Consider the following 17,557-nt stretch of genomic DNA (forward strand, 5'->3'; position numbering starts at 1 on the left):
TGCCAGGTTATAAATGCTTTATTATTATTACAATTTTAGCACTGAGGAAGCTTGGTGGTGAATATCTGGCCATTTGATGTTGTTTTGACAAAGAGTTCAAGTTCAGACTCTCTGATAGAACGTGAAGTACGTCTACACGTGTTATCTGTAATTATCATCAAAGTTAATCTTAGTCACTAAAAGAGGATTCACTGTCTGAACTTTCTTCTGCATTTTTTTCACCTTCTCCATCAGGCACTGGAGCATCTGGCCTCCTGAAAGAGAAGGAAAACATTTTTAAAGGTTTTTCCAGTTGAAAAAAGCACTTACTCATTGTAAATTAGGTTCATCCTAGAATATTGCTGCTAATAAATCTGCCAAGTCTGCGTCTTTAACTGAGAGAGACTCCCACTCGCCACCGCAGCGCGCTCTCCCTGGCGTCTCCAGCATTGTGGGGATTAAGTGCCTTTCCTGTGTGGGCCGTGGCACTGTCTTCTCTTGCCAGTGCTTACAGAGTGTGCTGCTTCAGCACTTTATGCTTCTCATTGCCATGGAGATCAGCTATAGACAGAGATGCGATCAGGGGAGACTGGCAGGACCATTGCCACAGCCAGGCAGCCTCCAAGTGCCCTGAAGTACAGAGAAAGAAAAGCCAGCAGTGGAAAGAAAGGGAAAAATCTTCATGCTCAGGAAAGCTGCAGGGAGAAAGTTTTTAAGTGGAAGAGAGTTCAAGAGTGGCTATTCAGAAACACAGGCAATATAGAAAATCTGTGGGGGCAAAGGTTCTTCATTGTATTGAATGTTTTCACTTATGTGCAACATGGAGATGTGAGAATAAACTCCAACTCTGCAAGGCTGTGCTATAATAGAACAAAATAAAATTTAATACTGTCATTAAAACCGACAACTAGATAGGCTCCACCATGCTTGTCAGTAAACCATTCAGTTCACCTGGGAGCACTATCACTCAGCCTGTGTCCCTGCTACCAAGAAGGAGAATTAAGCGAGGAAAGTATACTTTTGGGGAAACTAAAAGAGAAAGGAGGAATAATACAGCTGCTCTGTCCTAATAATTAAAATCTACCACTTATGTCTCCCTCAGCCCCTTGATTCTTATTAAAGATTGGGAATACCAACAAATACAACTCTTCTTTGTCAGACATATAACTACTATGCATAGTTCATTATTTACTATTATTTACTCTTATTAAAAATTATGGTTGAGTTTTCTCTTATATTTTTAATATCATACCTGGCAAATTACAAAACAGAACAAGTACTGGCACTGCTTTCTAGTCGTCACATATAAACCCGCTCAATTTTAGATTATGCCTAAGAGGAAATCACATGCACTCAATACAGTACAACGTTAATGCTGGCCACAGAATTTCTAGGTGTTGACTGATGCTCTGTCTGCCTAAAATACTAACATGGGACCACAGTCTTCTTCACTACCCAAAGAAGCAAGAACTCTAGAAGCAGTGGGCGTGAATACCAGGCACATTTTCCCAGTAAGTTTCTCTTTGCTCTATAGTTGATTTCTTATTGTCTTCACTTTGTTTAAAATGGAAAAAATTGCCAGAGGGAATTATCTGATTACTAGAGGCCCAGTGCACGAAATTCGTGCACAGAGGGGGGTTGTCCCTCAGCCCAGCCTGTACCCTCTCCAATATGGGACCCCTAGAGGGATGTCCGACTGCCTGTTTAGGCCCGATCCCGGTGGGTGGGATCGGGCCTAAACGGGCAGTTGGACATCCCTCTCACAATCCAGGACTGCTGGCTCCCAACTGCTTGCCTGCCTGCCTTCCTGATTGCCCCTAACCGCTTCTGCCTGCCAGCCTGATCACCCCCTAACCACTCTGCTGCCAGCCTGTTTGCCCCCAACTTCCCTCCTCTGCCGGCCTGGTCACCCCTAACTGCAGGGTTGATCACCTCCAACTGCCCTCCCTTGCAGGCTTGGTGCCTCTCAACTGCCCTCCCTTGCAGGCCGGGTGCCTCCCAACTGCCCTCACCTGCTGGCCATCTTGTGGTGGCCATCTTGTGTCCACATGGGGGCAGGATCTTTGACCACATGGGGGCAGCTATATTGTGTGTTGCAGTGATGATCAATCTGCATATTACTCTTTTATTAGATAGGATAGAGGCCTGGTACAAGGGTGGGGGCCAGCTGGTTTGCCCTGAAGGGCGTCCTGGATCAGGTGGGGGTTCCCTTGGGGTGTGGGGCAGCCTGAGCGAGGGGCCTGTGGTGGTTTGCAGGCCGGCCACGCCCCCTGGCAACGCAAGCGGAGGCCCTGGTATCTGGAATTTATTTTCCTTCTACAATTGAAACTTTGTAGCCTGGAGCGGAGCCAAGCCTGGCGCTCCCTCCAAGGCCAGCAGCCATTTGTGTTGGGGTTATAATTGAAACTTTGTTGCCTTAAGCAGGTGGGCCCAGCCAGGGTGTGTGGAAAGGTTTGCTTCCCCTGTTGCCGGCGGCAACCCTGGCCTGCTCTCTCAAGCTCCATTCTGCCGCCATTTGTTTGAATTTGTTTACCTTCTATAATTGAAACTTTGTAGCTTGAGTGGAGCTTAGGCCTGGCAAGGGCAGGTGGAAAGCTTGGCTTCCTCTGTTACCTAGGAAACCTTGCTCTCTGTGGCTGTAGCCATCTTGGTTTGGGTTAATTTGCATACTCACTCTGATTGGATGGTGGGCATGGCTTGTGGGTGTGTCCGAGGTATGGTCAATTTGCATATTTGTTTATTATTAGATAGGATTACATCAAATTACATTAGTATCTATGGCAACTCAAACAAATAAAACAATGTACACAACTCCCCTAAAATAAATGCTGCTTAAGAGAACGGTAAAAGTAGCTTAGGCCTAGAAAAGAGTGAAACAATCAAATTAATTGATTTATGTGTGTAACCACTTTTTGATATATACATAATGCTGTATGGCATAGTGGTTACGAACAAAGACTATGAAGTCATACTGAATGAGTTCAAATCCCAGCTTTGCTACTTACTTGTTAGGCAACTTTGGGGAAGCTATTCAACCACTCTGTACCCAACTAACTGGATTGTTGTGTTATTAAAATAAATCACTAAATGTAAAGTATATTGAATAGTATCTGGCATATAGTAAGTATATTAAATGTTATTTTCTATTATTTTTATTATAGAATTATTATTATTCTAATCATTATCATGTGTCTACTATTTGCCAGGAACTCTGGTAGGTGCCAGAGATACAGAGATGAAAACCAAACAGTTCCTGCCCTGTATAAGCTGATATTTCCAGGGGGAGATAGAAATGCAATCAATTATTGTTATACGGTGTGATATACACAAACACAGTTGTATGAGCAACACGTGTGAAAAGAAAAGTAAATCACTCTACTAGGGTTGGTTAGAGAAAACTCCAGAGAGATAAAGACACTTGTGAAGGGTTTTAGGATGTGAGTAGGAGTTTGTCAGAAACAAAAAATGTGGGAATAAGTGGGGATGAGAATCTGAGTAAAGAGAAAAAATGGGTATGGTATGATGCTACATTAGGAAGCTGGAAGTCATTCAGTAGCTAGAGGGTAGGGTGTATTTCGATGCAAAAGTAGATGACATCAGATAATTTGGCAAGAGTAATAGGTGAAGGATGGGGAAAAGTTATATAAATAAGTTTTTGCTGCAATTGCACAATTTTGGGATTCTTACATAGTCCTTTATTTCACATTCACGTTGTTATATAATAATCACCACTATCTCCAGAACTCTCTTCATCCTGCAAAACTGAAACTCTATATTCATCCTATCTAATAAAGAAGGAACATGCTAACTGACCATCACACCTTCACAAAGATGGTGGCGCCCACAGCCAATGAGGGAATATGTTAGACTGCCATGCCCTCAAAGATGGCTGTGCCAAGAGCCACAAGATGGCGGTGCCATCCCCTCAGCCCTGCCAGGGTGGCAGGCACACAGCACAGCCAGGCCCACCCCCAGGCGGATCTGGCTGCTCCGCATGCCTGCCTCCGGAGTCCCCCAGTTCCCTCAGCCCCCCAGTCGCCCAAGACCGGCCTGAGGTACAGGCAAGACTCAGATGTCAGCTGCCCAGCCGCCCAGGGCCTCCTGAGGCTCAGGTAACCAGGGCCGGCCGAGGCTTGCACTGCCGGCAGTGGCAGCAGCAGAGGTTGATGGGGGCGTTGCCTTTCCCTGATCAACGGGTCGCCTCCCGCCCCTGAGGGCTCCTGGACTATGAGAGGGGCAGGCCAGGCTGAGGTATCCCCCCTCCAGTACATGAATTTTCATGCACCAGGCCTTTAGTTAAGTAATAACTCTCCTACACTCTTTCCCTCCAGGCTTTGGCAACTACTATTCTACCTTCTGTCTTTCAATTTGACTATTCTAAGTGGAATCATAAAGTGTTTGTCATTTTGTGACTGGCTTATTTCATTTATCATAACGGAAGGTTGATCTATGTTATAGCATGTATCAGAATTTCCTTCCTTTTTAAGGCTGAATAATACTCCATTGTGTGCACATAGTACATTTTGTTTAACCAAAATGGGCATTTGGGTTGTTTCCACCTTTGGGCTACTGTGAATAATGCTACTATGAACATGGGTATACAAATACAGGGTGGGGCAAAAGTAGGTTTAAGTTGTTCATATGGCAAATAATATAATAATCAATAAATAATAGTACAAGAATAAACTCTGTGTTTTACGTACTTACAACTGTAAACCTACTTTTGCCCCACCCGGTATATGTTTTGACTTCTTGCTTTCACTTTTGGGTATATGCTCAGAAGTGGAACTGCCAGATTACATGGTAATTCTAGGGTAAATTTTTTTGAGGCATTGCAAGACTGTTTTCCATAGTGGCTATATTATTTATACACAGTACATAAGTGTTTCCAATTTCTTCATTTCCTTGCCAAAACTTGTATTGTTTGTCTTCATTCATTTTTTAAAATTGAGATATAACTGATATATAACATTATATTAGTTTTAGGTATATAACACATTTTGTTATTTGTATATATTGTGAAACCATCACACATTAATTCTAGTTGACGTCCACCCCCATATAAAACTTCAAAAATTTTTTCTTTTTATGAGAACTTTAAAGATCTATTCCCGCCTGGCTGGTGTGTCTCAGTTGGTTGGGCTCTTTCACATATCTTTTTATTTCAGTGGCATTGGAAACTAATAGGACTGACTATTGGTTATATACAACTATTGTTATTTTTGAAAACTTGGATTTTTAAAGATAATCACTTAAAAATACCATTTATTTGGTAATTACCAGGCATTTACTTCAGTTTCATAGACTTCCTAAAATTCAGTGATAGACATTTTTCTAGGAAAACAGGCAGGCTCTCTTCTCCTTTAGCATGTTACACTGCTTTAGTTTAAAATTATGTCCTCTTAGCTACTGAAATTTTATACATAATCAAATAACAATGTATTTTCTGATCAGTATTTATTTCAGCTTTGCTCTTTGCTCAGTACAGACTATCTTGACTATTTTTTCTAACAGTTATATGAGTCTGTCTTACTATCTGAGGCTAATAAAAAAAGTGTAGTTTATATTTTAAAAGAAAACAGAATAATCTTTCACGGAAAGTTCTTGGCTGAGGCTTACTATGTACCTAAGATTCTAAATAAAAGTACACGCTTCACTTGGGTGGCACATTTTTCTCTTCTTCATCAGCCAAGAGCTTTCTTCCAGAGTGAGGCTCCTTAACTTTTAGGTAAACATGATCCCCCAAGCGCCAGAATTCCTCTTTAACAAGGCAGTTGATTCCACTTCTCATATCTGGCTAAGTGTCGTTGGAGCTGGTCTAGTAGTGGTGGTGACAGGTTATAGTGAGTCACCCCCACTCCAACCAGTGCCCCTTGTGACCAATGGCCTGGACTTATGAGGTAATGGGTCAGAATTCCGGCTCCAGGCTGTGGTTGAGGAGCAGCTTTCGTGTAAGACGATGTTTTAACTGTTACTGGAATTCTACCCTAAAATTTGGCACCGCTTTGCAACCAAATGTTTCTTAACATTTAAAGACAATGACATACCCTCAAATTTGCTAAGTGAGATATACCAAGGAAGGATTGGGGGTACTGGAAGTTCTCCCCTCGGTAGTCATCCATGAACTTCTTCGGGTAGTGATACCTAAATGGAATCTTGGAGAATATGAACTTAGCCAGGCCAATAAGATGGGGGAAGGAAGTTCCATGGAGAAGAAAGAAAACATTCAAAGACACCAAAAGGGAATAGGAAAATGATACAATCAGAGAAGAGCCAGTAGTGTGCTACAGCTACACGAGAGAGGTGGTGTAGAACAGTGGCCAGAAATGAAGCTCGAGCGAGAATCTGGGTCTTGATGACAAAAGCATTTAAATGTAATTCTAGTGTTAGACTACATGCTGAAGGTAATGGAGGGTCACAAAAGGATTTGAAGCAAGAATGAAATATTAACAGAAACACTCAAGCTTTAGTGACAGATTCAAAGAGAAATGGGAAACCAATCAGGAGCTACTATAATAATTCAAGTGAGAAATGATGAGAGTTTGAACTAAGCAGCGATGAGCACGGAGGAATGTGGTCAGATGTAAGGGATATTACAAATGAGTCTATCGTAGTGACTGACAGTCGGGGGTAGGGAAGAGGGCACAATCAAGGATGACTTTCAAGTTGCTACTGTGGGTAGCTGGTTAAGTAAAGGATTATGAAGGTTTAGTCTGGGCAAGGGATAACGTAAAGCCAATAGGAGGTAAAAGGAGTGGAGAGCCAGCATCTATTGATGCTTGTAGGGCTGCTAGTTTTCTATTTATTACATTTTCTCTAGAGAAAAAAAAAATCAGCCTTTTAAGTCATTTTAGCTTTCTACTGTATATTTCGTCTACTGTGTATTTCCAGAAGCAAAAAGGAGGCCATGGTCAATGTTGAATATATTTATAACATATATGTCAATGAGTACCAAAATGGATTGGACCCATACATTCAAGTCACATTCTAAAATATGTCACACAATCCATCTGCTTTTAAAGTGTGTGTCAGAAAGAATTTCCAGAACATATGCCATTGGCCTTCAGTTACTTGGAAATATACTAAATGTAGATACATGTTGGAAATCAGTTCTTGTAGACTTTTAAAAAATTCTTAAATTTCATATTTTGGTAGATAAAATATGAAAAAAGACTGTTTTATGGTGTTTCACATGCAAAATGAACAGTTTCTTGAAGGGCTGAGAGCCAAGAAAAATAACAAAGCAGTATATTGCTAGTAGAATACAAATGCCTGGAACACACAGCTAAATACATTTGGGTGGACCAAAATCCCAAACTGGAAAGACTTTTTACAAGTATCCAGATACTTGCAAAACAGACTACTTCTGAATAATCCATTAAGATATATATTTATCCAGGATGAGCTATGTAGCTAGGTTTGCTTGGATGAAATAAATTATTGACAAATTTCTGAGCCACATATTTACAGCATTTCTCAAAAATATTTTATAAAACTCACAAAAACTGATATCTAGGTTCCATAATAACCATTAATGTGGACCTAGAGTGACTTTACCCTATTTATTTCTCAATCTGGCTCAACTTAAGATCTTGGTAGAGTAAATTTCCTATATATTAAGGTATTAAACAAAAATCTGGTAGATAATTTAAAAAGAGAAAGAAAAAGGTAGCATGGAGAGAAAAACACCACTGCTTCTTGAGGACACTACTGTTGTGCAACAAAACTGCCATCAACTTCCATCTCTCTGGATACACAGACTCATCACTGATCTACTATAACTGCCCTTAAATGTGCAAAGGCTGGTTTTAACAGCATAGGATAGATTTTTCATTTTTGTAACACTATTTATGAATGTAGTTCCCTCAACTATAAAATACTGTATAGGAAAAATATATAGGGTTTGAAATCTTTTTATTATAACTGATAAATTCAACATCTCAGCGGTAATACCATATTAGAAGAATTACTTACTCGAGAAGATCTGGGTCTAGTCCTTCTGATATCATTTTGTTTCTTATTGCCATCACTGGGACACCCTAAGCAAAGGACACAATATAATAATTCAATGATTAAAAATGCCTCCTTCATAAAAACAGAAAAATAGACCAATGGATCGAACTGAGAGCCTAGAAATAAAGCCCAAGCATATATAGTCCACTAATATTTGACAAAGGGGCCAAGATTACTCAATAGAGAAAAGAAATTTTCTTCAATAAATGGTGCTGGGAAAATGGAGTATAAAAGAATGAAACTCAATATGAGGAGTCTTCAGAGTTATATCTCTCAGAGAAATGCTACAGATCTTGACAAATTAAGTTCAAATCATTGTTAACTATAATCCTCATTTCTAAAATAGGAAATATGCCCAGCCAGTGTGGCTCAGTGGTTGAGCATCTACCTATGAACCAGGAGGTCTCAGTTCGAGTCCCAATCAGGGCACATGCCTGCATTGTGGGCTCAATCCCCAGTGGGGGTGCCATGCAGGAGGCAGCTGATCAATGATTCTTTCTCATCATTGATATTTCTATTTCTCTCCCTCTCCCTTCCTTTCTAAAGTCAATAAAAATATATTTGAAAAAAATAAATAAAATAAGGAAATATATTAAAATTTTATGTTATTTTTTAAAATATATTTTATTGATTTTAGAGAGGAAGGGAGAGGGAGAGAAACATCAATGATGAGAGAGAATCACGGATTGGCTGCCTCTTGCATACCCCCTACTGGGGATCAAGCCCGCAACCCAGGCATGTGCCCTTAGCCGGAATCGAAGCCGGGACCCTTCAGTCTGTAGGCCGATGCTCTATCCATTGAGCCAAACCAGCTAGGGCTAAAATTTTAAATATTTACTTTTTTTTTTTTCATGTATAGGGCGTAATGTCACAGGAAGGTCATAGTATCCAGCCACCCGTGAGGAGTAAGCCCAAGTCACTGTTGGATGTGTTATACACAAAGCCATTCTTCAGGCACTCTGCTCTCTTTACACCCATTCATTATTTAGTTTAAAAAAAATGTCCAGAAAAGATGCCTTCTACAACCACCATCCCTTATTTTGGCTTTGGAGGAAGAGGAAGTCCACGTTCCCTACAGCTTGCTAGGCTAAAGGAGGATGGGAAAGCAAAGGCTTCCGTTCAGGTTTGCAGGTTTCCAGGAACACTCTCTCTCCTGAGTGGCAGCAAAGGCAAGGCTGTCATTTGTAGGCTCATTTACACATTTATATTCAGAACTCTTATGTTTAATTTTATAAATTAGTAAAAATTAATCTGTTAAGACTTGGCTAAAATGAACACCGAAATGCATCCTAAATATTAGATGGATGAAAATAAATAGCACCATCACAAAGTTATCTTCAAAAACATACTCCTGAAAGTAATACTGTTTCATGGGGGCAATCTTCAATTATTCTGCAAATGACAAAGAAGGCAGAAGATAAAACCCTGGGCTCCTTGTTTGCTTATGAAGTTTAACAATAAATGAAACACAGAAAAGTAAAAGTTGCTTAGGGGCATTCATTCCATGTTAACAGACTCTTACATTTGGGATACAGTAAGCATGAGAATAAAACTTGCACCATTTTTAAAATATAGGTGTCCCAAAAATGTGTACACACACTTTGAATAATTATAAAGGCAATGTTTATTAAAATACATTTTCAAAATTGAGCTGTTAAAATATACATTTTTTGGATACCCTATATGTTACCTGGAATTAAGAATTCTGAGATTTTTAAATAAAGTATGCCTAATAATCACTTGATAATAAAATTTATATAATAGTAGAGGAGAAAGCTGTCTACTTGAATGACAAGGGTGGGAATTTTATTTGATAATTACATGCCATTCAACTATTCAGTATAACAGAGAAAGTTAGAAGTTTGAAACAGTTCAAAGAAGAAAACACTGAAGTGCTAAGGAGAATAGGAAAAGAGAGCAGAGTTAACATCATACTTCTTTAAAAAGTTTCTGTTAACTACAGTTTGATGGTATAAGGTCTTTCTACAAATTCAACTGTGATTTACTTATTACTAGTGGCCTGGTGCATGAAATTCGTGCATGGGAGGGGTGTCCCTCAGCCTGGCCTGCACTCTCTCCATTCTGGGACATCCCTCTCACAATCCGGCACCACTGGCTTCTAAGTGCTCACCTGTCTGCCTACCTGATCGCCCCCCTAACCACTCTGCCTGCCAGCCTGCTAGCCCCCAATTGCCCCCCCCCACTGGCCTTCTTGCCCCAAACTGCCCCCCCTGCCACCCAACTGCCCCCCCCTGCCAGCCTGCTCACCCCCAACTGTCCCTCCTGTTGGCCTGATTGCCCCCAACTGCCTCTCCCTGCCTCCTGCTTGCCCCCAATTGCCCCCCCCACCAGCCTGCTCACCCTGCCAGCCTGCTTGCCCCCAACTGCCTCCTCCCCCCTGCTGGCCTGATCACCTCCAACTGCTTTCCCCTCCTGGCCTGATCGCCCCTAACCGCCTCTGCCTCGGCCCCGCCACCATGGCTTGGTCCAGAAGGACATCCAGAAGGTCTCCCGGTCTAATTAGCATATTACCCTTTTATCAGTATAGATACTTTAGCATAATCCACTGGAAAGCATTAGAAAGGTTATACAAAATTACGAAGCTGAGAAAACAGAAGGGAGAAGAAATGAGGTTGAAAAATCTTTCCTAAAATATAGCAAAGAAAGTGTGTGTAGGGTGGGATGAGGGGAGGTGGTAACTGGTAAGGGAGGAATAGGGAACAGGGAAGTTGGTGGAATTAACTAAGCTCCCCATTTTAACTTTAGTTTCATGGGATTGGTTATAGTATAAGAATAATAGCCCTAACCGGTTTGGCTCAATGGATAGAGCTTCAGCCTGCGGACTGAAGGGTCACAGGTTCGATTCCGGTCAAGGGCATGTACCTTAGTTGTGGGCACATCCTCAGTAGGTGGTGTGCAGGAGGCAGCTGATTGATGTTTCTCTCTCATTGATGTTTCTAATTCTCTATCCCTATCCCTTCCTCTCTGTAAAAAAAAAATCAATAAAATATATTTTAAAAAAAGAATAATAGTTTTACCCTTAGTTTCTCAATGCTAACTGCAGCAAAATAATACAAATATTACATTATCAAAATTTGGTGAGTCTTCAGTCGTTTCTGTATATGAATATTGATAAAAGAAAATACACATAACTTACCTTACCCTATTAGAGACTTTACCATTATCATCAGCTTAATACAAATATCACGAAGCTTGATAGAAAAATAATTTGGTATATTAGAGAGGATGCATTCCAAAGGGATTTGCTCCTGTTTCTAGTGATGTTGCTTAGAAAATTTGTTTTGCTGTATTCTTCCTTAGAGGTTAAGAAACAGTCTGGTTTGTTAAACATCAAAAAGAAGTGTCCAATTTCTGATCTCCAAGAGACAAGGCTACTGGTGGTCTAAGGAGGACACGACAGACCTCAAGACTAAAGTTTACTGAACTGTGGGATTTTTTTTGGCAAGTGATTGTGGCCGTTTGTCCAACCTAAGTAATGAAGAAGAGAGAAGGCAGCCATAAGTCCGATGTTCCAAAAATCACGTCTGTATTTGCGTCACTGGAGAAAGTGTGCAAAGAAGCCACAGTAATGAAATTATGAAGGCAACACTAATAGCTAAATTCTAGTTTCTTATATCACAGTAACTGTTTTGAGGTTACAGGACTGCCAATATTTACATTTATTTGTTACTGTGTTAATGAAATCCAAGCTACTAAATTCCTTTATAAGCCATTTTGAAATTTTCCCTAAAGTTTTAGAGTAGAAGGGGGAAAAACCCTCTTACTCAATCTAATAGTGATGATTTTCCTTTTGTAAAATAACAAAAAATGCTCCTTACATTTGAGTCTTTCCTCTCGGGTTATGAGCTTGAGTCACAACAATTCAGTTCTGAAAGATGGAAAATATGAAGTTTATGAAGGTTTTTCCCTACTTGGTAAATAGTAAAGAAAATATCTATTGAGTTGATAGGTGGGTAATACTTTTATTTTCAGGGAGAGGGAATGAGTAGGAGTTGAAAAGATGCTCTGGGTTGGAAAAAGGCAAGAAGTCCTCCAATCAGGCTCCTTTTATTTAAATTTTAACTTAGTGGAATGGACTCAATCATTTCTTTGCCTTCTGATTTTCAATAATGCTCTCTTTAAAATATCTATACTGCATTTTATGTGATATTTTATTTTTAAAATATGTTTTTATTGATATTTTTTAGAGAGAGAAGAAGGGTGAGAGATAGAAACATTGATGAGAGAGAAACACATCGATTGGCTGCCTCCTGCATGCCCCCTACTGAGGATCCAGCCAGCAAATCTGGCATATGCTCTGACTGGGAATTGAATTGGAAACCTCTTGGTTCATGGGTCAATGCTCAACCCATGGACTTACGTAATCTTTTAATAAGGTGTTATACGTAGGATAACATTTTCAGATGAACTATTCTATTTAACAGATAATAAATGTTTACTCAATAAACCATAACACAAAAGCAAGTGTATGCTTAATAATCTTTTCTCCTTCTAGAAGCTGTCTGTGAAGGGATACAAAATTAATTTAAATAAATCTCTTAATCACTGTTGAATGAATATCGCTATCTAAAAAACAGAAAGCTTTATTTTGAAAGACTACAGATTTAGAAAATGACAAACTCTAAAATTATCTCTGATACTGTTGCCTCCAAGGGTCATTAATTTGAACCTAAATATATGGGCAAAAAAGAAGCTCACAAATCTTGACTGGTTTCTATGGAACTAATAGTAAATTATTCCCTTTTCAGTGATTATTTCAACAGATCAGTTTCATAGGGAGAAAGAATTCTTCACTGGGCATCAGATATCCTTAAAGATGAAGGAATAAATCATGATAAAATGGATAAAAATTAGACCAGCCCTGACCAGGGCCTAAGGAAGTTGGTAAGGCAGTTATTGTTACTTTATCCAAAAATAAATTCATGTTAGCAGTTCCACCTGTGCCTTTTAGGCATGGGAACTAAGGGTAACCTAAATGCCTATCAAGAAAGCCATTAAAAATTATTTCAAAAAGTTGGAGATGCATTGGTATGCGACTCAAAATATAGCTGCATCAATTTCCCCATGTGACTGATTTTTCCCCTGGGTGTTCTTGTAACATGATAAATATTAGATGTTAAAGACCAAAAAATCACATGATGTGTTCTTTGCATTTTGTAGTTACTCAAGTTTTTAAAGAATTTCAAAGTAATTAGATGCTATGGAAGACCCATTTTCCTCCCTTCATTATAATATAAAAGCAACATCTAAAATTGAAAGACTTTCTTTGACAATCTAATTAATGCTATAGCTTCATTAGGAGTACTTTAGCTACATTATGGCTTTGGTAAGCCTCATTTCACTCAACTGATATTTGTTGTTGAAAATATGTGTTGATTAGAATTTTCTAAATTTAATTATTTATTTGTTTTCTAGGAATAGAAACTTTAAAAGAATTTTCATAGCAAATCATTTTGGAATTAGCTACGTGACTTAAAGTGTAATAAGTTCAAATGGTGTCTTACTCAGTTTTTGGAAACTCATTTTATATACACCTATTCAAGAGCATTTAAAGAAATATCTCCAAATACAGCAATAAAAGATAAGAATGAAATTCTTAATAATTAATTATAAAGATAATTTTACTGATTTAAACCAAAGAATATTCACGTTTGAACTAGTTTTTCAATATGGTAATGAGTTTGGTGTATTATGAATCACTCATTCAATGTCCTTAGGGATCATGAGTATCTATTTAAAGAGAGATGGCCAGAACTAGGCATTTCCTCTGGCTACAAAACCACAATAAAGGCCCTGAATCTGATAATGTGTCATCAGCACATGGTCTAACCAACTAACTGAATAAAAGTCATTTGTGTATTTGAACTAGGAAAAGAAAAAGAAAAGTTGGGATGCTGTATTATAATTATTCTGAAAACTCCAGTGAGTTGTACTAAGTTCTGGTGACATTTATTTAAATTGCAGCATTAAGGTAAATACAAAAGATGTAGATATCTTCAGGTAGAGGAATATATAATTTTCATTCATTTTCCCAATAAGATATTTTGAAATCTAATTCCTTTCAAAACATACAGTAAACACATTAGCATTTTCTCCAAATTGTAAAATAATCCTTATTACAAAATTACCTAACTTTCAAATGAAGTTTGTTCTTGCGTCTTACATTGCTGCAATCCATTCAAAGCACATTATCTTCCACACCAGTAGTGCACACCTTGTTATGAATGCTTACACTGAGATCCTTGTCCAAACAGGGTGCTAGAACTCCTTCCTCAAGCAAATGGTGTCTAAGACACGTCTTTCCTCCTGCAGTGAGTCTACTTCCTTTCTACAGCTCATTTGCTCCCTGGTCTTTACTTTTCCTTCCATTAACTACCACAATCTTAGCCAAACAAATTTATATTTATGGCGAAATTCACCATACTTCTAAAAAGAGTAAATGTAAGTAACTACGTAATTTACATTACTAATTTGGAAAAATTTTATGTGAAGTACCTTATTTCTGGCAGAGGTGGGCACTGAGAAATCAAAGTTGGGTAACTAAAACATTATGGTTGGATCAGAGTAAAAGAATTATACCACACATTTCGCAAAGGATAAAATCTGTCATTGTTAGTATATATCTTCAAAAGCTCCCTTATGAACCTTAACAGCAATGTTCCTTTTGTCACAACTTCTAAAGTAAGAGCTAAGAAGCTGTGTAAAGGAGTTGGAATGAAAGACCCAAGTCCAAAGTTAAAAATATTTTCGGGCTAAATGCTAATCTTTGTTGCTTCCCATTGTATATATCATTTAAAGGAAATCCCTATGAGCTTTAAAATGACATTAAACTTATCCTCTAAAAGTTCTTTCCCCTTGTTTGCTTGCTTATATTCCTTCCTTTTTTTTCTTTTGTGAGGAGAGATGTACAGAGGTGTGATGTTACAGTGAAAAGAAAGATGAAGTAAATTTGACATTTAGCAAAATAAATAAACTGAAATAATAAATTACATGTTTTGGCTTGAAAGGACTTTTTGACAAACTGTCCTATACATTATCTCCATTATTTTAATTATGACAAAAATATGATATAGAGAATATGTTCCTAAAGAAATATATTCTCTTCAAACATAATTTGATACTTAAAAAATTGATTTGACAAATTTAACACCCTAAATGAATTACCTTATCAATTATTTTTAAAAGATTATTTTGCATTCTCAATTTTATGTTTCACAACTCTCCTCTTTTAAATTATTTTTAAAATTTATTATTTTTAAATTAATTTTTAATTATCTGATATATTATTAAAAAACAAAGAATTCAAGGGTACAGTAGCTGAATATCCTTCTACGATTCTACTGGAGACTGACATCTGGGTACATCAGCTTGTTGGTGTGTGACAATTCTTCAGCTATGATTGAGAATTCCAAACCCTACTGAGTGAGCTTCACGATTCAAATAACATTTCTCCAGAAACTATAAGCACCATAAATAAAAATAGTTATGGTTAAATAACTAGATCCTGGAAACAAATTAATCACAAGTCAACACTTTCATGGTAGTTGAATGCCACCTGAGGATAACTATAATGAAAAATAAGTGATATCAGTATTAAAATATTCTGAGCCATATGATTATGGCAACAGTGGCAGAAATAGGTAAGAATCAAGGCAGGTACACACAATATTACCAAATGGATACTGATCACCATCTAACTTAGTACCTGCCCAGTACATGCTTCTCCTTCAGTGTTCTAACTTTATCATGCATTAGGAAACAAGAAATCTAAAACCCAAACTTAGCAATCACTGTTTACTGCTCTTGAAGCAAACATATATAAGAAAAATCAAATAGCAAAGAGTAATTTAAAAGCAAAACTCCTCAACATTAAACATGTACACAGTATGATTGGTTCTGAACTCCCTACCTTTCAAGGCAACTTGGGAAGGGTTCAAAGACAGACAGAATATTGAAAAGTAATAACTGGTAAAACTGGCGTAATTCTTCACACATGGCTTCCTTAGAAGCTAGTTCATTGACTTTAGCAGAGAATAAGTAATTTTGGTAATTCTTTGCCAACAGTACTAGAAAAAGTTACCTGTTTCTAGATTCTCCAGATGCTCAGGCCATGGCAAAGCACAGCTAACACCTGAGGGGCTCCTGACTGGTGGTCCACTGTCACAGCTTTCTGCCTCAGGAGAAATCTCTATCTAATCCTTGCATTTGATATAAGACAGAATGCCGAGGAAGGAGGTAACTGTGTTCACTTGAGTCCCATTTATCCCAACTCAAAGTTACTACTCATATAGTGTATCATTCTGCTAACCTTGGTTTCTTTCTTTTTAGTTGTGATCAAATGGACTGGCTGACCATTCAGTTGATGGGAAGAAGAAAATATTTTCCCTTTCCAATTTTCAAAGTTAGCTAAATTATACATTTAATTAGACAAATGTTCATTTGCATCTTTTCATTATCTACATTCACATGTAGATAGGAAAACAATCATTTTACATATGGCTTTTATCTTCAATGTGAAACACCACAAAAACTTGTCCCCCCAACCCTGAATGTACTAAAAGAAATACTGACCTTGATATTGATTAATCAATCTTTGATATTAAAAAGGAAACAAAACACATGTTGACATTATAATATCTAGGAGTTAAAAAATACAAAAAGAAATAACATATAGTTGTTACACTAAATCCATACCTGTGTTTTCCACAGCTATTACTATATATGAACCACTCTTTAAAAAATTTTATTGACTTTTAGAGAGAAGAAGGGAGAGAGAGGGAAGAAGGGGGGGGGAGAGAGAGAGAGAGAGAGAGAGAGAGAGAGAGACATTTGTTGTTCCACTTATTTATGCACTCATTGGTTGCTTCTTGTATATGTTCCTTGACCGAAGATCGAACCCACAATCTTGTTCTATCTGGACAACGCTCTAACCAACTGAGCTACTTGGCCAGGGCTGAACCACTTTGGACTAGACTGTTGATCAGTGATGGGGAACTTACCCTGGAGCTCTCTAGAGCTCCCAAACAAGATTTGAAATCCTTTAATTACTCTTACAAAAACTACACCTTATCTAAAGGGCACTCGACTTCATGCCTGATTAGTTTCACAAGGTCCAAGGTACATCACTTCTTGGTGGACATCTTTAATAATCAGCTGGAGACTCTTCCTCCTTAGGTAATGGAAGTCACATTTCCCCAGGCCAGCATGCCCTGCTGGCAACAGATGCATCAGAACCACCAGGACCAAGGAGATTATTCAATTCACATTTGGAGCCAGCCAAAGAAAACAGAGCTTTAAAAAAGCCTAAGTGTCCGAAGAGGCTGTTTTGGCAAATTTGGTTTAAAAAAATACAAGTCATTAGCTTCTTAATGTGGAAGTCGGACTTTTCCAATGCACAATTTATTGTTGGCAAAGGATTCACCAAGTCCTGCCAGTAAAAGGGGGAGAATTGTTGGAAAAGTGATCTATGTACACAATTCCAGTTAAGTTATAAAAGCAATATGTAATTTAGTAAAAGCTTGTGCTGCACTATTATGACAACAAG

The 17,557-nt window shown here is 38.3% G+C and overlaps 1 protein-coding gene and 1 non-coding gene across 5 annotated transcripts in view; both read right to left on the minus strand.

Moving 5' to 3' along the window:
* The window catches only part of WASHC3 (WASH complex subunit 3), a 40,439-nt gene continuing 22,882 nt past the window's right edge, over positions 1-17,557 (minus strand). For all 4 annotated transcript variants that reach the window (XM_054718542.1, XM_028150235.2, XM_028150234.2 and 1 more), the window contains 2 exons: positions 7,954-8,018; positions 1-254 (listed from right to left, as the gene is read on the minus strand). In XM_054718542.1, the coding sequence (XP_054574517.1) occupies positions 170-254; positions 7,954-8,018 (150 nt within the window). In that variant the 3' untranslated portion in view covers positions 1-169. The remainder of the gene's footprint in view (positions 255-7,953; positions 8,019-17,557) is intronic.
* On the minus strand, positions 8,844-8,969 carry LOC114232729 (small nucleolar RNA SNORA11). The gene has a single exon (XR_003618817.1). It is a non-coding gene; the product is annotated as a small nucleolar RNA SNORA11 (small nucleolar RNA).

This window comes from Eptesicus fuscus, chromosome 7 (genome assembly GCF_027574615.1).
Source record: "Eptesicus fuscus isolate TK198812 chromosome 7, DD_ASM_mEF_20220401, whole genome shotgun sequence".
Lineage (NCBI taxonomy): Eukaryota > Metazoa > Chordata > Mammalia > Chiroptera > Vespertilionidae > Eptesicus > Eptesicus fuscus.